Source organism: Pogonomyrmex barbatus, unplaced genomic scaffold (assembly GCF_055798465.1).
Source record: "Pogonomyrmex barbatus isolate J1 unplaced genomic scaffold, ASM5579846v1 scaffold14, whole genome shotgun sequence".
Taxonomy (NCBI): Eukaryota; Metazoa; Arthropoda; class Insecta; order Hymenoptera; family Formicidae; genus Pogonomyrmex; species Pogonomyrmex barbatus.
This window is the reverse complement of record NW_028297110.1, coordinates 60,959-80,000: the sequence shown is the minus strand read 5'-3', so window position 1 is coordinate 80,000 and position 19,042 is coordinate 60,959. Positions and strand designations below refer to the sequence as shown.

The window sequence follows — 19,042 nt, the reverse complement described above, 5'->3', positions numbered from 1 at the left end:
CACAACAGGTATCCTTCGTTGTAGCGAGTGTCAGTTTTCTCGACCTTTGACATATTATCGATTGCTGCAAAGATGTTGTTTCGAAAGAGTCTCGTTCTATCTCGTTCTCTGTTTTGATATTCTGATGACGAGCGTTGCACAGGCAAGAGTTTGTATGATGGTGATGCAGCCGCGCATAACAGTCGCTACATACTCTTACGGGATTATAAAGTTGCTCGCTAGGCAAAGGGGTGGAGTTCTCAGAGCAATCGGCGCAAAAAATCTTGCCACAGCATCTATGTATAATACAAAAATATGTTTAAGAGTTATGTAGTTGGATAAAAAATAAAAAAAAAAATTGTTCCGTCTTATATATTATGCTAAATTTGTTTTTATAATACTAATACTAAATTTCTTTTTATAATACTAAAATATTATAATTTCATTAAAAATGTTCTATGTAACGGAATATTTTATAATTTATATCAAAATATGTCATACAATAAAATATTTCATAAACTATTTCATAAAATATTTTATAAATTATTGATTCTTTTATGAATTCGTATGAATTGTATTTTTTAATATCCAAAATAACTAAAAAGGAATAATGCATAACAAAAAATATAATTCTATTTAAAAAAAATTGCGACCATAAAAAAATCTGTATAGTGGCTCCGTCTGCAAATAAATCAATATCATAATAATGTGGCCCCCTCGAAATCTTATAACTTTTATCGTTTTTCCATATCTTCTATATTTTCCAAGATTTAGATGTGAAAATTAAAATAGGACAATGCGTATAATAAAAAAGTCAGAGTGCGCTAAAATTTTTATATATTAATTATATCATAGTTTATAAATACAATAATCATATCAGATTTTATTGATAATTATATTGGCGCTATAAAGTTTCTTAAATTTTTATATAAAAATGATGAAACGATTTACTAATATATAAAAGCATAATAAAATATAAATAAAATGAGGAACACATATTAGGCATATTAGGCATTATTTTCTCATGTTTTTTTAAAAAGATTGATTAAATGACTATTTTCTTTTTCGGTTTCAAAAGGTTATTTTTTTATTAAACTTCCATTTTTTCCATTATGTATATAAATCTATCTATCATGAACAGAAACGTTACATTTACTATTCTGGGGAAAATGCATACCTGCAATGATGTTTACGCCTACCGAGCCAAAACTCCGTATTACATCCCATACATCGAGTTACGGCGTGATCAGGTACCCATAGTGTAGGTGCAGGACCTAGTTCCTCTACAGCTTCCCAAGACATATCGGATGGTAATGATTCTCCATGTTCACCAGCGCTACCCACTGAGTCAGGTAATGAGCCCTAGTTATAAGACAGCACATATTTTTCATTATATCGTCATATATGTAAAAATGAGATAAATATTTACAAAGTTAGAGTCAAAAAACAAACTGTAAGCCAAAAAAATCTACTTACAATATCATCAATACGATCAGTATCCACATTGTGATTGCAAACTTGCTTGATTAGTGCTAATCTTGTCGTGTGTAATTCCTTTCTCAAGGCTTCTTCCTTGAGCTAGAAGAATAATTTTTTAGAAATTACATGATTATAAATTAAAAGATTTTAGAGAATAGAATCATCTCTCTTATTTATATTATCAGAGAATATATTATGTATTATTTATATTCTCAAGAAATATGTTAGGAATATATAGAATATATAGAAAAATTGTTAATAATTGTTACTTTAAATACCTTATGTTCCACGATAATTTGTTGTATTCGCATTTGAATGTCACAACATATGACAGGAAGACCGTCAACATCATCCAGCCAGTCAGGATTATCCAATATAACATCTTGATGGGTTGGAGAAGCTGGACATATGCTACTAGGAGTTCTTGAAATTAATGGAGCGCTAGTATCACTTACATCACTACCCTCGTTATGATTACGATTACACGAAGAACAAACAATTCGCCCAGTAGTAGTGCCGGTCTCAATCCACGGTGAAACAATATCCCGTGAACTTGTTTGTGGTCTATAAATTTTAACAAATTTTGCAAATTAATTTAAAAGTTTATTTGTTATCTATTGTTATATAAATATATAAAAAATATAATACACTTACGCTTCTTTCTCTCTATTTACTACTGGAACAACAGAATCGTTGTTTGGTATCAAAGTATCAGTGGAACTATCTACCGAAGGATTGGCGGGCGAATCATTAGATGTTTGATTAATGGTACCTCGTTTTGTCCTGTTTTCAGTCTCTGATAAGGTTTCATTCACAGTTTGGTTCTTGATATCATTCACATTTTTCAAGCTCATTTGATCTGTTTCAGTCTCAAGTGCTAAAGAATCAAATTTCCTGCGACAAAAGATACAACAAATCTTAAAACTAATAGAATCAACAGAATCAATTATTAAATAAAAAATATTTTATTTTTTTTGTTATTACTGGAAAATTGCTCAAGAAAAAAAATTTATTTTATATATATATAAACTAAAGGAAGATGTGTGCGCAATTGATTTCTGCTCACTTTTTTTATTCGCTAATTTATAAAAAAATTACAAATGCATTGATTTTTTGGACAAATTCACGAATCACTGATTACATACTTTTCAATAGAAATACTCGGATCGCTACGTCTTCGATGCAAGTAAGCAGCATGATCAGGAGCATGCATAAGATCACCATATGATCTCGTTTTTGTCATTTGTCCTTGTGGTTCTTCATTTTCACCACCTTCGATATCTATCACCGTCATCCTTTGTTTATCGTCTCTCATACCAAGCGATGATTCCATAGAACCTAGATATACTTCTGACCACAAAACAAGATCGCGTACGTTGCAACTCGGCCATAGTACCTAAAATAGCATAAGAAATTAAAAAATAAAAAATTAAAATAAAAATTAAAATAAAATTAAAATTAAAATTAAAATTAAAATTAAAATAGAAAATTGATGTTGCTGGAAAGTTTTCTCATATAAGATATTATATGTGGAATTACATCAATCATATAATTTAATCTACAACATACTTGATTTTTTAACGGTGAGTACAAATGATTCACAAACGCAGTCGAATTGAGAAAACGCCAAACTGAGAATGTACGTTCCCGTATTCTTAACTGCAGCCTCTCCTGTCTGGTATTACATAGGAATGTACCGAACAATTGCGAGTACGTATGCTGCGCCAATTTTACCTAAAATATAAATGATTTACAATTTATTCAAAAATAATTTCTTTAATAACACATAGCAATGACCGTAATTTATATATTTACTAGATATGCTGACGACATTTGAAAACTACATTGAAATTGCAAGATTAATTGGTGGACACAGTCAAGCCACTGAAGAAATACTGGACAACGTTCATTAGGATCGTCGCAACCGATTGTTTGACCACATCGATCGGCGAACTTATGTCCAAAATCTAACCATTCTCTCTCAACCAAAACTTGAAATCCCTAAAATAAAATAAAATTAGAATATAAAATATAATATAAAGTATATATTAGAATATAAGATATAAAATTAGAAAATATAAAATTATTAAGTAATATATATAAAATTGTTTAGTTATATCTATTGTTTTTTAAAAATATTGTATACCTCCATAGTACGATAGTATGGATCAAGTAGTATCTGAGCTAATGCGACAATTTGAGGAGTTCTATCCCAACCGTCGCTACAGTGTACTAATACTGGACGACCATCTCTTTCAATCGCAGATGCTACAGTGACTGCCGCCCGCAATAAACCCGACATATGCTGCAGCCATCGCGTTCCTTCCAATAAACTTAACCAACTATAAAAATAATCGAATTAATGGAAAGATTAGAATGGAAAGATAAAGTAATTAAGAATTTCAAAAATGGACAGTAAAAGAAATCTAAAGAATTAAAAAATGGCCAAAACTGATTCTAAACTAACATCTAAAAAACAGATTTTTGACAATATTTTGATACTCACTTTGGTTGATCTGCGTCTGATGCGCAAAGTTGTCGTACAGCATGAAAACTCTTTCGTATTGAATGGATATTCGGCAGATTCATAAATTGTATGTCGCAGCTCGGATAATATTCCGGGCATTCGCAACCACCACCACGTGCTCGATTAGCTACAGCGGTTGTATACGATCTGGCATCGACAATTAAAACTTTCTATAAAATAGAAATTATTTATATATAGACATAATAGTATATAAATTATGTATATCTGTATCTAATTTTTTTTTAATTTCTTGAGGCTTATTGTTACAGCATAAAAATTTTTGTTTCTCTTTGTGCTGTATCTTAAATTAATTTTGTTATATCATTACGTATGACAAAAAAATTAATAATATAAAAAATATATCAAAAACTCGAAAAACTTGTGTATGATTTGTGATTTAACAAATAGTTATAAATATTAATCAATTATTATAAGATTCATTTTTATAAATATAGCATATGTATATGCAGACTGAATCACATACATACATTTATTAATATAAAACAAAAAAAATTTTAGATATATTATTTATTTTTATTTATTTATATATTATTTATTATTATTTTAGATATATTATTTTAATTATATAATATAGCTACAGAATAAAAAAACTGTAGTCATAAAATTTAATTCAATTAATTAATTAAAATTCTCTTACTTTGGCAGCACTCGGAGTATCGTTACCAGTGTCAGAATATGTAATAGGCGAATCTACCATTGTAGATTCACCTTTATCATAGCTACATGCATCCGCAAGAGCTTTCAAAAGATCTTCGTCCTCGGAACTTCTCCAACCAAGCCAACCAACTTCTGGTTGACTACTGCGAGCTATTACGGCGCCGTTATTCACGTGTCTTAAGATACGTAATTATTACGACAAGATAAACAATGCTTATTATAAATATTATAAATATATATGTTAATAAAAATAAATATTATTAAAAATTAAAAATTATACCTCCACACAACAGCTGGAATTCGTCTGGAACTTCGAAATTTAGCAACAAATTCGAGGGTTTCATCGGAAATACAAGCAGGAACCAAAAGCTGAGGAGGATAAGATGGACACATCCGATAATCTTTATTTATTTGACTTAGGCGCCATGTACCATGCAAATTAAATTTCAATCGCTCGACCTAAAATAAAATTCCATTTAAGCATTTATAATTTTATTATAATAAAAATTGATATAAAAATATAGCTACAATTTAAAAACTGTACTTACCTCTGAATTAAAAGTGGTAATATAAGAACTATTATCTTTTCCAAGCCTAGGATAATCTTTGCCTTCTTCTATAGACCATGCATAATATGCAAAGGCAAATATATCTTCTATACTTTTTCGCGGATAGGTCACTTTGTGCAATCGTTTAAACCATTCCAAACAGTGCTCGTTTGTAGTAAACGCACAACTAAAATATAAGTATTTTTAGAATATCATTTGCCATCATCTCACACACGCACATGCGGGCGTCCGCCACACACCTACACCCACACCTACTCATCCACATCCACATCCACATCCACATCCACACCCACACCCACACCCACCCACCCATCCACCCATACACATACACACACAAAACCTTATCATAAATTATATTTAACAAATTTAAGTGTAATAACAACTTAATGCATTTATTTGGATACAAAGAATAATATATTATGAATACCTTAAAGACCGTGCATCTTTGCATCCAATGTGTAGATAGAATATTTCTTTCACTTCCAATTGTTCAATAAGACCCAGAGGTATATTGTAACAAGCTTGACTTAATTGTAGATACAATCTATAATTTGAAAAAGCCAAAACACCATCAGTTGTTCGTCCCAATGCCACAACTGACTCTCCACTCAGTAGTGTAAATGGGATTGTCAATGTCTCATCCTCACACTCAAAGTGTGTATGTTTAGGAAACAGTTCTGAAGCATGCAGATGACATATAGATTGCAAACTGGTTGGTTCTTCTGAACTCTCCATTTTTTATGTTCTGTAAATAAAAGTATACTATTTTAAATATATTATTCTAATATACTATTCTAAAAGTATCTTTGATACTTGTGCCTCGTTACATTTTAATTAGATATATAATTTTTCAGGTGTAAAATCTTCAAGCAAATAAAAAATCACTGACAACCATTGTTTTATCTCTATTGTTGTGTTATTGTTCTTTATATCAGTAATACAATTTAACTTATTTCAACAATGTAAACTTTATCAATGATTATCTGATGTTCAAGAATAAGGCATAACCTCTTTTCTATATACATTCAAAACTTGTAATAACATGTATACTTGACTGTAACCTCAATATCTTTGTATTAACTTTTTATATCAATGTTTTAAGAATACTGTGATAATATAATATAAAATACTACAACATGAAATAAAAAATATTAATAATATTAATATTAATATTAAAATTATTTGTGCATCACGGCTTTAATAAAAACTGTTTATATATATGTAATAGTATTTAAACACTTAACAACTATACAAGGTGATAATATATATTCTAATATATATACACAAAGAAATTTCAAAAATTTTAAATGAATAAATATAACTTAAATTCAGTTCCAGCATTTTATTTATCCACTAATAACAAGTATTTGGTGTAATTATCTTTCAATCATCTTTTATTTCTATCATTAGACTTGTTTTAAAATTTTGGCATATGCAACCATATCTTACAATGTGTTGTAAATGTCTTCAAATGTATTTGATTACTGATCATGATTATTGTCTCTATGCGAGAGATTTATTTAGGATATTATTTAGATGTTCGTTTGAAAACCAAATTTTTGATTATATTTCTCGATTTTGATCATCCTTTTTTTGCATGCTTTTAAAAGATAAGATATTATTAATAAACTGAACAAAATTAGAACAAAAAACAAACAGAAAATTTCTAAATTTTTATGAAGTTGCTATCAGATTAAAATGTCTCTACACAAACAATATAACATCCATCTGTTTCAATATTCTCTGCTTATTTTTGGAACTCACAGTGATTATTCCATTTTATTACAAATTGCAATTAAATGAATAGCTCTATTTTTTTCAATTTTCATGCTTGTATCATTTCCATTTTTTCCTTTTTTCTTATCTAAATATGTTTATACATTAATACATACATACATACATACATACATACATACATACATACATACATACATACATACATACATACATACATACATACATACATACATACATACATACATACATACGCGCCACACAACATTGTTGTATATATGTATATATGTATACATCACACACACACACACACACACACACACACACACACACACACACACACACACACACACACACACACACACACACACACACACACACACACACACACACACACACACACACACAAACGATTTGGTGCAATCGAAAAAATCCATTATTATATTTGCCATCTCAAATCTAGGACTAATTCTGTAAAATGTCGATGTAACTTTACTCGACGCAACGAAACGCAATGCAACATTGAGCACGCGTGACAGCTGCGCGAATTACTGTTCCATTCCGCGTCTTGCGACGCCGCCTACTCGCTTGGCCTTTCTCTCGCTCTTGAGGTTGAGGGCTAGATCGACGACATGTGTCAGCCTTGAGACGCGCATCATATACGGCGCGTAATCATTCGTGTAATTATTTGCCCTCTCTTTTTTTTTTACCTTGAGAGAGAGAGAGAGAGAGAGCGCACATAACCGTTTACGATATTGTAAAAACACAGGCACAGACTCGCTTCTTACTTACTTCTAAATGGTTAGATACAGAATAAACGTGCACGTCGGTTTATATCTTCAAAATATCAGTCTCCCTCTCACTCCCTCGCCTCTCTTTTCTCTTCCTCACAGTCTGTTCTTTCACACTAAAATCTATAAAATAGACGCTGTAAGACGACACGCACTAATGACGTTGCTTCGCGATGCGGAGTATCATTTTCACAAACACCACTGGTCACTATATTACTGCAACGATGAAATGCCAGGAATACGGATAAACGCAAGCATAGGTTGAATGACAAGGAGCGCTTAATGGTGACAGCGAAGATCGGCTCATATTACGGCGGTTGTTCCATGGTAGCACGGTCTGCTTATGTCATCTCGTTATTAAAAATCGAAATTCGTACGTTTACAAAACCGACACGTAATTTTGTCACGGCCGAAATTACCGCGATAATACACAGCACAGCGATACCTCCGCGAATGAATCTTCGAAGCCAAGAGAGCTTATACATCGATGTGAAAACCATACATCTTATATATATGGACTACTAGCAATTGCTATAGTTTCTATATTAAAACGATGGCCGTTTAAGATCCTGTTTACATAGCTTGTAGAACGCAAAAGCAATTTGCGGACGCAATGTATCGACGAATTGCATATCAAAAGGAATTGCAGCATCCAATCGCTGCGTCCTCTGGGATGCGTTAGTGTCGGTCCACAATAAGTATTTAATCTTTAAGTCGTAAGAAATTGACCAATCATAGTCGATTATTCTTTTCATATTCGATTATAATTGATCAATTTCTTACTTCTTAAAGCTTAAATCACCTATTGTGGACCGACACTTAGGGGCTCTATTTTTGAAACATATTTATACGAAAATTCTATAGTTTATGTGACATATATTATAGAATTTTCGTATGCGATATGTTTCAAGAATAGGGTTCCTGATATAACATCCAAGTGCACATAGTCATTTTATCTTTGTTTAGCATTCGATGGAAGACAAGAATAAAATGACATGAGAAAGAAGTTTGCAATACTTTTTTCTTATAGATTTTGGAACGCTCAAAATTTTCAAGTATGTAAAACACTGTGCCTAGAAAGCTGCAATAAAAAGTTAAGGCTCGATTTTATCAATATTATTTAAGCTTTAAACAAAATTTAAATATGTATCATAAGTGTCGGTCCACAATAGGTGATTTAAGCTTTAAGAAGTAAGAAATTGACCAATTATAATCGAATATGAAAAGAATAATCAACTATGATTGGTCAATTTCTTACGACTTAAAGATTAAATACTTATTGTGGGCCGACACTAAAGCGATTACAGAGATTAAAGATATTTATATGGAATGCCGTTTACATTGATCTCTTACACACGAAAATTAAATTATTAATCAAATATTTTTTATTAGATTTATTTTTATTTTATAATTCAATCGTTGAAATTTTAATTTTTTGTCATAATGTTTGACTAATGTTTTTCTTAGAAGGTTTATTAAAAAATGTGTCAACACAAAATTATATACAATAAATAATCTAGCTAATCCAATAGATATGGGATTTAAAAAATATATAATGTAATTTGTGTAATCTAAAATCTAAAAATTAATATAAAATATACCGGTTTAAAATCCAAAATATTTTTTAATTTTAAACATATTAAATTCAATAGCATTTGTTTATATTTTTCAATTTCAAATATGAAAATGTAATTGCAATAAAAACATATAACGATGAATTAATAATGTAAGATATATTTTTATTAAAAATGTTTCTGTCTTGTCATATTTAACAAAAAAATTAGAAATATCAAGAGCATAATGACCTAAGTACAATATTCAATATTGTTGATACTCTATTAAAGTTGTTTAAGGTATGTTGAAGCTTGATATATATATATTGATTTTTCAAATGCATATTTTGAAAAATCTTTATATGTAAATCTAAATATTATTTATTAATATATTAATATATTTATTAATATAAGAATGATAGTTTTATATTAATAATCCAGCATTTTACACTATAACAAAACGCTATAACAGTACTTGAATATCACTGTAAAATTTATATTAATATAAGATGCTAAGCTTTATGTTATATATGATTAAGATTATGATCACGATTTCCAGAAGTTTGGATTTTGTTGTAACCGTCTCTCAAAAGTTTCATACCAGCTCTGTAATGTAGATAGAGGCACAAAGTTCTCAGTGGGATTTGGTGTCATTTGCGCTTGTGTTACTGTGAAACTAGTCACATAATTCACAAAACTCGTCAGCATCTTTTGTACAAATTCTACAAAAGAATTGGTTGTAGTTGCAGTAACAGTAGCTACTTGTTGCTCAATTACTGCTAATGGTTCAACTGATACACCAATCTGTGCTACGTGCGAGATCTTGCCAACTCCAAAAATTCCCAAATTGCTATTTACAAATTCATGATTTTTTTTCAAATTTGATATTTTGAAAATAGCCGATGGCTTAACATTGGAAATATATCCAAGGAATTGCCAATTAGGTGGTGCATTTGGATCAGGCCAACTAAAATATACTATAAATAACATTTATTAACTTAATAAATTATAATAGATAAAAAAATTTGATCTTTATAGTTTGTACACAAAGTTCTTCATCTTACCTGCACCTCCCATGCCATCTGGAAAAGGAATAGTGCCAGTGAGAAACACAACTATATGATTTATATTGTCTGCATCAGGTACAGTAATCAAAAACTGATTCTCACCAACTTGCTGAAAATCAGTTTGAACCTAAAAAATAAAAATTTTAATAAAAATTAATTTTAAAAAGAATACTAACAATAATATATAATAATGACCTGTAATAAATAAATTATAATTTAAGATGATAACTAAAATTAAAATCTAAACCATATTTATGTTTAACGATAACCATAATTATATCGTCTTTATCATCATTATCTAAACTATGTAATGGAAATAAGAGCAATTGATAAATAAAGTTGGTCTGCTACTTTATCTTGATTTGTTTATAATCAGAATTTAATTTCAACATTTATATTTTAATTGAATACAAATTCATAATATATTCAGTTTAATGAATTTCATAATAATCCAAAGTTATTGCATTCTAAAAAATTTCAGTTAAAAATATTCAATACTATTATTAAAAATTATTAAATTTAAGCTGATCCAAAAGCTTTAATTATAAAAAAATTTTTTTGAATATATCTTTAATTTTTATTCATAGAAACATATCTTAAAAGCGTAACCTAAAAAAATTGGTATGATCCAATTTAATTTTTAAAATTTTTCTTTATTACAATACATACAGAACAAAACAGAGTGAAAACAATAGTAAGATTATAATATCTAAGATACCATATTCTATTTTAATAACATCACATTAATATAAAAAAAAAAGATTATTTCATAATCGATGTAAATTCGCGACTCATCGCCACTTAGAATAATGGCTCATAACATAATATTTTTGTACTTACGAGTCGTCCAGCTACAATTATACCAAGCATTTTTACAGATGTATTTAAATTATTTCTCGTATTCCATTCAGAAAATACCAGAATATATTAAGGGATTAATTACAATATGTTTTTATCACATCTAACGTACATACCATAGAATATGTATTATACAGTCCCTAAGTTAAAAATTAGCAAGAGAAACTATAGCGATACCATTTGGAACAGCAGTGAACTATATATCAACATGAATCACAATTGGCTCTTTATGGAATTGGAACAAGATTTGCTCACGTTGTTTGCACTCTCTGTACTTGCACTCTAATGAGTGAACTTTTCTAGTTGTAGCATTTTCAATTGCACGATTTAACCCAATTCAAACTGGATTGGATGAGTCTAGTATATAACATCGTTAATCCATTGGATTGGATCATCTCGGATTGAATCAAATCCACTGCGATCGAAAACAGTATTGATTTAGAGAGCATAGCAAATTTATTAAATTAAGATTTTAGTTCGAGCAACAAAATGGAAAATATATAAAATGGCAGATTCAGTTGAAATGTATATATCTATTTATTATTGATATCTCTAAATTATTGATGAAGAAGAATTACATTTACTTTTTATTTCTCCTATTTCTCCTCATATATTAAGGCTGCGTTCCGATATTCACTGTCGGTACTGAAAATACAGTTCAGGTCACGTATATTATAGATCTTTAATACTGGCAGTGAATATTGGAACGCAGTCTAAGGCTACACTCCAAAACAGTCTCTTCGAAAAAAATTTATTCAAAATATATAATATACGTCACGTAGATTTTCAATAATGACAATGGTATCAGAGAGAAGCCTAAGAGTGGTCATGGACGTGTTTTAGCTACACCCTTATTCGCGTAGGTAATGTGCACGTTTTTGTGGTTCTCTTCCGTGCTAGACGCAAGAGAGGTAAATGATAAAGATGGACAATCATATCCATATCGTCCATCTTTATCATTGAATGAAACCGCGTCGATTGAGCCTAATTTTATCAAAATCGGAGGTGAAGATCGTATTCTAAATAATTACCAAATGTGTTTACATGTAATTATATATTAATCAATTTTCTTTACAAAATATTTACATGATACATTGATTATACATAGTAGTGATTGTATATTTACTCAATCACGACACATGGCTGTTGTTATGTGTGTGTATGCACATACGTTTACATGTATGAAATAATTTTTAATATACATATTGTTATTTTATTCTTGTGTCACTATCAAGAGCAATGTACTGGCCATATTAAAAATATCAGTATCCATTGTATCTGATAATTCCGCTAATTTTGTTAGAATAACTCGTTCTTCCAAAGCGTTTGTGTCCAAACATAGAAAGAAGGTTGCACAAAATACTATTGCTGCACTTAGGAAAAGCATGTTCGATTTCAATGACATTAGCTTTCTTGTTACATATTCTGTGTTTCGAGCATCTTTAGGTGCATAATACAAATGAAATTGTGAATATAATCTGTCATGCTGAAATTGTATACAACTTGAGTGAGATATCTATAGAAAATTATAAATTGCATGAAGAAATAAACTGAAAAAATATATTAAGTTGAAATGTTCAAACCTTTAAATAAGCTAAGTCCAACAAGTCCATTGAAATATTAAATGTATTTGGCGTTTCTCTAAGACCTGTTGCAGCCAGAAGAACTTGAATGCAATGCAATGGTGTACAAAAGGGCATTTTAAATCCTACCGTTTGGAAAACTTTAATTTCCGAAGAAGAGATCACATTTCGTGTATATTCAGATTCTTTATCAATCAGATATAAAATATTAAGAATCTAGTAAAACAGGTGGCATAACTATCTGTTAAAACTTATCATATTTTTATTTTCACAATAAGAGCATAAAGATTATTTTTTAATGTACTTGCGATATTCCCAAACTATTGGAATGAGAATCCATTTTGCATGCCAATTGAAAACATGACATTAGATATAATTTGGTATGATTAGAAGTTTTCTTGCAAATTCTAAACCAAGACGCTTCAGATGGATCATTTGCGATCTCAGTCTTATAAAGCTCCCAGAAATATTTGCACATGAATCTATCATACAACTGAATGGCCATATACTTAACATTTGAATCCAATTCAAGATATTTTGCTATTTTGAAGGCAGCTTTGATAGTAGATGCTGGAATTGCTGATTATAATTTCCAAAATTCATTATTGCGACCAAGTATTGTTCCAAGTTATCAAAATTAACATCATATAATATCTCTACAGCGTATACATTTGACTAGTATTCTCTTTAGCTACCTGCAAATGGCATAGCAAAATCAGTTGCGTCGAAAAATTGCTCTTGTTCCTGTTCTTTCATCATTTGTTGAAGATATTCCATCCAATCGTCGATTAATGGTTCTAGCAAATTTAACGATATCCAAAATATAGCCAATTATTACAATAAGTTCTCGAACAATTTTTAATCTTTTACAATTAGATTAAAATCTCCCGTCCTATCGTATAGATAATAGGTGAGTTTTTTAATTCATCGATTAATAAATCGCATTACGCGCAAACGCAACTTTGCTTTATAAAAGCAGTATTTGCACATTATGCGATTAATCAATCGACGAATTGAAAAAAAAACTCGTCTAATGTTACATTGAATCGCCATTTATACTTGTTCACATTTTTTGAAAATTTTTAATGTGAATGTTGATATATCAGTTAAACTATGCATAGAAAAAGCATTCGTATGTAACATATTCATCACACGACATAATGTATTTATTTTCTTAGTAATGAATAAAAACAGTCTAAAGTTGTTTCAAATGAATAAATCTAATTACCAATATAAGCTGTGTCTAGATCCATTCTAATAGTTATGGCCATCTATCTAATCTATATTAACAAATTACTACGCGCCATTATGAAATGTCATAAAATGTCATAAAATGTCATGGATGTAAGAATATAGAGATAGATAGAGTAGTATCTTTTTAAGATTCCTTTTCACCACGGATTTAAAAACAGAGGGACGACGTATCAAGAATATGCTTATGTAATTATGCATCTTCGCATAATAATTTTTTTATTTTGGACTTTGGAAAGACAATAAAAAAATTACACGAAGGTGCATAACCATATAAACATATTCTTGATTCATGAATTGTGGGCGCAGCACAGGTATATGCCAGAAAGCGATTTTATCGACAGCATCGGAAAATGGATGTAATTATGTAGTTCTAAATTTGAAAATGGATGTATTAGCGGTAACGTGCAGAGGATTTTAATGGTCTCACAAGAAAAAGTCGCGATAGCCGTTTTCAGACTTCTCTCTACGTTTATCACCTGATCTAACGGTGTACATTATTGACAATTATCAAAAAATTGCAATGTGAAATACAATGCGAGCAATGCGACACGATGTTGTTTCAGTTTAGAAATGTCCATGTTTTTTTTTGTAATTATGAGGATTTTATTTATATTTACACATTATGTATAAAGTACAACGTTGAATACACTTTCTAATCCTCTGTTTCATTATTTTCATTTCGCTTTCGTTTTTGAAACTTTGCCTCTGGATATTTTTCAGTTAGGAAACTGTGCAACCCTCCATATTCCGCTATTAATTTTATCCTTGTTTCATCAAAGTGTCTCAATCGTTCCAGTTTTACCAATTTTCTTTTCCAAGACGGAAGTCTAGTATAAAATGGTGGATATTTCTTTTTTTGCAATATTACTTTGCCACCCAATACATATTGAGTAAAATCAAGAATTTCATGGGTCGCTACTTCTTTCGGCTTTCTAACTTGTGATGGCGAAGCAATCACTACTGGATAGTTTCCATTTTCCGATTTAAACTCAACCAAGTGCAATTGCTTTTCGTCCGCTAATTGTTGATACGATTTCTGCAAACATTCCAATTTTATTTTCGAATTCATTTATAGCATGGTGCGATAATTTTTGACAAGTAACTTTTTCTTCTCATATCTCGTAACGCTTCTCATAACGCTTATAATTTTAATGAAAGATGAGCAATTTCTACTTTACATTTCGTTATTACAATCCTTAATATCTTGGATAATAATAATCGAGGTTCTATCAATTCTTCACTTAGTATTAATAAATAAATGAGACTAAATTCTATTATCTACATTCCTATATTTCTAAAAGACTTGATTGAACAAGCTCGTAATCTATCGTCTGTTATTTATAACATCACTAATAATTAATCTTTAATGTTAAAACAATCTCCATGTTTTTTTGTCAATTGAAATTTCCTATCTATCTAATATAAATTAAAACGACGAATGACAAAAATCCATTCGAAACATCCTGTATGATACATACCTGTTGCAATAAACCAATGAAGAAAGCCTTTATAATATGCTTTACATTTTTCGCTCCTTCTACTTTGGCATACATATCTTTAATGCCAATTGCTTCGCAACACGCTTTTATCGCACGATGGCAAACAAGCCCATATCCTTCATACATTTTCTTCACGAATATCTTTGTGTTTCCAAACTGAGTGAAAAAGTCGTGCAACACTAAAATAATCATACTGAATCAACAGTATACTAAAGGCCTGGTCTTTCTGGCTGAACTAGTTGTACTAGTTCATAGTTTATCTTTCTTACACTGGAAGAAGAAAGATAAACTCTGAACTAATGCAATCAGTTCAGCTAAAAAGAACAGACCTTATTAAAAAACCATCATCTCTATTGTTACAGGATTAAATTCTCACAGAATTAAATCAAGAAAACAAGCGAGATGCCAATAGCATATCACATGATTACATTATTTCTTACCAGTATGCTCTTTGTATCTAGGTATATACATTAATCTTAGACCTGCTCTATTCTTGGCCGTCTTTAAAGCTGCTTTTTGTACAGGTGCTTTAGCTAGTGCAAACCCAGCCAAACCATTGCCATTTCCTGTTACAACAAATACACTGATGCGACTCTTGCGTCCCAAATTACCAGTCATGCAGCTGACTAATTTGCTTTCCAAAATCCAAGTTTCAAAACCATCAAAGGTATCTGAAAGATAGGTATATTGCAGTACAAGACTTTGTTATCACTATTATAAATTATAAAGAAGGAAATTATTAGAGTATTCATACATCCAAATTATGTAATTTTTATCATCACATTGACTACAATATAATTTTACATGCATACACATATACCATGCACTGTGTAAGAAATGTATACATATACATATATACATAGATGTGTGTATGTGTGTGTGTGTGTACATATATATATATATATATATATATATATATAAAACAGCTATTACATATATATTAAAAACCTTCTCCAACAGAATCAGGTGGTCCAATCTTTCTGCCACCCATTTGAGCGCTTGTCCAACCACGTTCCAATGGTGACAATTTGATCCGTTTTGGTTTAATCTGATACTTTTGCTGTAGTTTTGCAAATTTTTCCTCTCTTTTAAGATCTAAAGGTAACTTTTGCTGTTGAACAAGTTCTTTTCCTCTAAATACAGGAGTATTAAGACCAGGAAATTGTATTGGAATTTTTCCTACACCAATAATTTGACCTCTATTTAAATCCCTTTTTCTTGCTAATCCCTTCGCTCTACCTCTACGTCTTCCTGCATTACTAACAGTCGTCACAGCTTTCCATAGTTCATCTGCAGATTCTGAAGAATGCGATAAAATACCAATTATTTTTTACGAGTTTATTCAAAATTTTATACTAAAATTTCACTTACTGTTTACAAAAAATGTCGAATTTTTCGTATTACATATCAGAGGAATATGTGTTTTCAACAAATGTAAGTGACTGACAGTACACACATTACGCGCATCTGAAAGAAATATTATAACCTCCTTAACATACATTCACAAATAAATCATACTAAAAATTAACTTGAATTAAATATTTGTGCAAATCATATGATACTCTGTATAGAAATGATGTTTTGTTTGCGTGTCCGTACCATTGCTTACAGAAGGAATAGTCCTTGTCAATTTTTGCAAAATTTTCGAAATATGTAATATTCGAGTCGAGGCCATTTTCAATTCGCTTGATAGAATAAATGATAACGAGAAAGTTAAAAGACAGAACCCCACTCTCGAGGTTACTGAATTGTATCTTTTGTCTTTCGTATTGCTTATGCGAAAAAAAAATTAGTGTCATCAGCAATCCATATTTTAAAGATGTATTATCGGGACAACTCGTTATTCGTCGTCACTCCTCTCTGAATATCCGTTCACAATCAATAGCCAGAAAAAAATTATCCAAACAAACTCGTACAGATTACGTCTCAATACAGAAGTACCAGGGAGTCGATCATGTAACTTTTCCCCTAGGGCGGAAACGTGAAAAGTGAAAAGTTTCACGTGAACTTACGATCATGTACGATCATTACGATTTTGCGGGATCATATAACTCTCTCAAACATGAAAATGTGAAATTTTTCACGTGAATTTTTTCGTTATGTACCTTGGTGGCGGAAAGGCGAAAATCTAGGGAATTAATAAATATGCTTCGGAATTAGAGAAGATTAGGGGTGCTTTCCATTTAGTGACACAAGTCGATACAAGTATCATTTTGTCCTTGTTAATTATTGAAAGTCAAGAAAGATAGAACAATACTTGTGTTACTAAATGGAACAGTCAACAGCCCTAGAGCTGCGTCGGATGTACGATTCGAAGTGTACATATACAATCGATCATTGAAAGGTGTATATAATACTGTACCAATAAAATAATTTTCCTATAAAACCTATGAAACTATGATTTCATGATTTCACTTTCCACGCATTCAAGCTACATACATAATTGTTATACGTGAAAAGTTTCACGCAAAATGTCAATACGTGAAAAATGAAAAGTAAAAAGTGAAGAATGAAAAGTGAAAAATTTCACGTGAAATTACATGATTGACCCCCAGAATGAAGTCTTGGCTCAGGATTAGTGTCAGTCCACAATAAGTATTTAATTTTTAAACTGTAAGAAATTGACCAATCATAATCGATTATTCTTTTCATATCCGATTATAATTGATCAATTTCTAACTTCTTAAAGCTTAAATCACCTATTGTGGACCGACAGGGATACGGTCAAGAGCTTACTACAAATGCTTTGAAGCATTTTTTGTAGATTGGTGCTTAATAAAATTCTTTGTTTTGATTAGACAATCAAACGCATCGAAGATTTATATTGACCGAGCCTAGGTAAAAGGAGAGCTGCATACACTCATAATGGAATAGAAGATTCTGATTGGTTCTTTTTTTTTATGCGTTATTCATTATGTATTATGCAGCAGCCTGTGTTTCGGCTATAAATTTTATGGCTATGTTCCTAAATTCACTACCAGTACTGAAAATCTATAAAATACATTACGTAGACTATATGTTTTCAGTACTGCCATAGACATAGTATAAATAGACCGAGCATGCTATATATCAGGCAATGGGCGACATGTGCGAGTGAGAAGAAACAACATCTGATTTTCTCTCTCTCTCTCTCTCTCTCTCTCTCTCTAATAGAAGAAGATGAGGGAAACATTAAGTGGGGACTGTGTGTATGATCCCTATCAGAGATAAGAAAAGAGAAAGAAAAAAAATCAGGTGTTGTTTTTTCTCATTCGCACATGTCGCCCATCGCCTAGTATATAGCATGCTCGGTCTATGATACTGGCGGTGAATTTACGAACATAACCTATATATTTATTACTATCAACATTATCCCCTGTTTTTTTATAGAAATGTCGTGTATTAGACCTATATATATTTGTTAGCTTATATATTTGTTACTATCAACATTATCCCTTCTTTTTTTTATTGTCATATATCTGACTATAAATA

The 19,042-nt window shown here is 30.5% G+C and overlaps 4 protein-coding genes across 5 annotated transcripts in view; all 4 read right to left on the bottom strand.

Annotated features, from left to right (window-relative positions):
* The window catches only part of LOC105424785 (phosphatidylinositol-3,5-bisphosphate 3-phosphatase MTMR3), an 8,902-nt gene extending 625 nt beyond the window's left edge, over positions 1-8,277 (bottom strand). Inside the window, exons 1-15 of the mRNA XM_011635203.3 lie at positions 7,759-8,277; positions 5,660-5,977; positions 5,212-5,398; positions 4,944-5,122; positions 4,644-4,839; positions 3,965-4,155; positions 3,605-3,800; positions 3,274-3,459; positions 3,028-3,192; positions 2,604-2,854; positions 2,113-2,352; positions 1,737-2,022; positions 1,456-1,557; positions 1,157-1,341; positions 1-275 (exon numbers count right to left, since the gene is read on the bottom strand). The exon at positions 1-275 is cut by the window's left edge and continues 625 nt beyond it. Of these exons, the coding sequence (XP_011633505.1) occupies positions 1-275; positions 1,157-1,341; positions 1,456-1,557; positions 1,737-2,022; positions 2,113-2,352; positions 2,604-2,854; positions 3,028-3,192; positions 3,274-3,459; positions 3,605-3,800; positions 3,965-4,155; positions 4,644-4,839; positions 4,944-5,122; positions 5,212-5,398; positions 5,660-5,967 (2,947 nt within the window). The 5' untranslated portion in view covers positions 5,968-5,977; positions 7,759-8,277. The remainder of the gene's footprint in view (positions 276-1,156; positions 1,342-1,455; positions 1,558-1,736; positions 2,023-2,112; positions 2,353-2,603; positions 2,855-3,027; positions 3,193-3,273; positions 3,460-3,604; positions 3,801-3,964; positions 4,156-4,643; positions 4,840-4,943; positions 5,123-5,211; positions 5,399-5,659; positions 5,978-7,758) is intronic.
* Positions 8,278-9,475: 1,198 nt separating this feature from the next.
* LOC105424909 (protein OPI10 homolog) lies at positions 9,476-11,403 on the bottom strand. The gene is made up of 3 exons (XM_089072892.1): positions 11,218-11,403; positions 10,375-10,504; positions 9,476-10,287 (listed from the first exon to the last, which is right to left on the bottom strand). The coding sequence occupies exons 1-3, from the start codon at positions 11,245-11,247 to the stop codon at positions 9,857-9,859; spliced, it is 591 nt and encodes a 196-aa protein (XP_088929018.1). The 5' UTR covers positions 11,248-11,403; the 3' UTR covers positions 9,476-9,856.
* An 871-nt stretch (positions 11,404-12,274) lies between these two features.
* Positions 12,275-14,158, bottom strand: LOC105424783 (cyclin N-terminal domain-containing protein 1). 2 transcript variants are annotated; one of them, XM_089072891.1, is made up of 5 exons: positions 14,047-14,158; positions 13,514-13,615; positions 13,123-13,397; positions 12,819-13,034; positions 12,275-12,751 (listed from the first exon to the last, which is right to left on the bottom strand). In XM_089072891.1, the coding sequence occupies exons 1-5, from the start codon at positions 14,087-14,089 to the stop codon at positions 12,449-12,451; spliced, it is 939 nt and encodes a 312-aa protein (XP_088929017.1). In that variant the 5' UTR covers positions 14,090-14,158; the 3' UTR covers positions 12,275-12,448. The 2 variants fall into 2 exon arrangements, with proteins under 2 accessions (XP_088929017.1, XP_011633502.2); XM_011635200.3 differs by having other exon boundaries at positions 12,275-12,721; positions 14,047-14,154.
* A 493-nt stretch (positions 14,159-14,651) lies between these two features.
* Positions 14,652-17,589, bottom strand: mRpS5 (mitochondrial ribosomal protein S5). The gene is made up of 6 exons (XM_089072890.1): positions 17,171-17,589; positions 16,943-17,038; positions 16,520-16,870; positions 16,012-16,242; positions 15,551-15,750; positions 14,652-15,108 (listed from the first exon to the last, which is right to left on the bottom strand). The coding sequence occupies exons 1-6, from the start codon at positions 17,244-17,246 to the stop codon at positions 14,725-14,727; spliced, it is 1,338 nt and encodes a 445-aa protein (XP_088929016.1). The 5' UTR covers positions 17,247-17,589; the 3' UTR covers positions 14,652-14,724.
* Between the last annotated feature and the right edge of the window lie 1,453 nt (positions 17,590-19,042).

Excerpts from the sequence above, each read along its gene's own strand:
- LOC105424909 (XM_089072892.1), bottom strand. The coding sequence starts at position 11,247 with ATGCTTGGTATAATTGTAGCTGGACGACTC. Across the intron at positions 10,505-11,217 it reads TAATTGTAGCTGGACGACTC|GTTCAAACTGATTTTCAGCA; the intron begins GTAAGTACAAAA and ends TTTATTTTTTAG. Across the intron at positions 10,288-10,374 it reads AGATGGCATGGGAGGTGCAG|TATATTTTAGTTGGCCTGAT; the intron begins GTAAGATGAAGA and ends TGTTATTTATAG.
- LOC105424783 (XM_089072891.1), bottom strand. The coding sequence starts at position 14,089 with ATGGCCATAACTATTAGAATGGATCTAGACACAGCTTATATTG. Across the intron at positions 13,616-14,046 it reads TCTAGACACAGCTTATATTG|AACCATTAATCGACGATTGG; the intron begins GTAATTAGATTT and ends TAAATTTGCTAG. Across the intron at positions 12,752-12,818 it reads TGGACTTAGCTTATTTAAAG|ATATCTCACTCAAGTTGTAT; the intron begins GTTTGAACATTT and ends AATTTTCTATAG.
- mRpS5 (XM_089072890.1), bottom strand. The coding sequence starts at position 17,246 with ATGGCCTCGACTCGAATATTACATATTTCGAAAATTTTGCAAAAATTG. Across the intron at positions 16,871-16,942 it reads TTCGACATTTTTTGTAAACA|AATCTGCAGATGAACTATGG; the intron begins GTAAGTGAAATT and ends CGCATTCTTCAG. Across the intron at positions 15,751-16,011 it reads TAGATACAAAGAGCATACTG|TGTTGCACGACTTTTTCACT; the intron begins GTAAGAAATAAT and ends TGATTATTTTAG.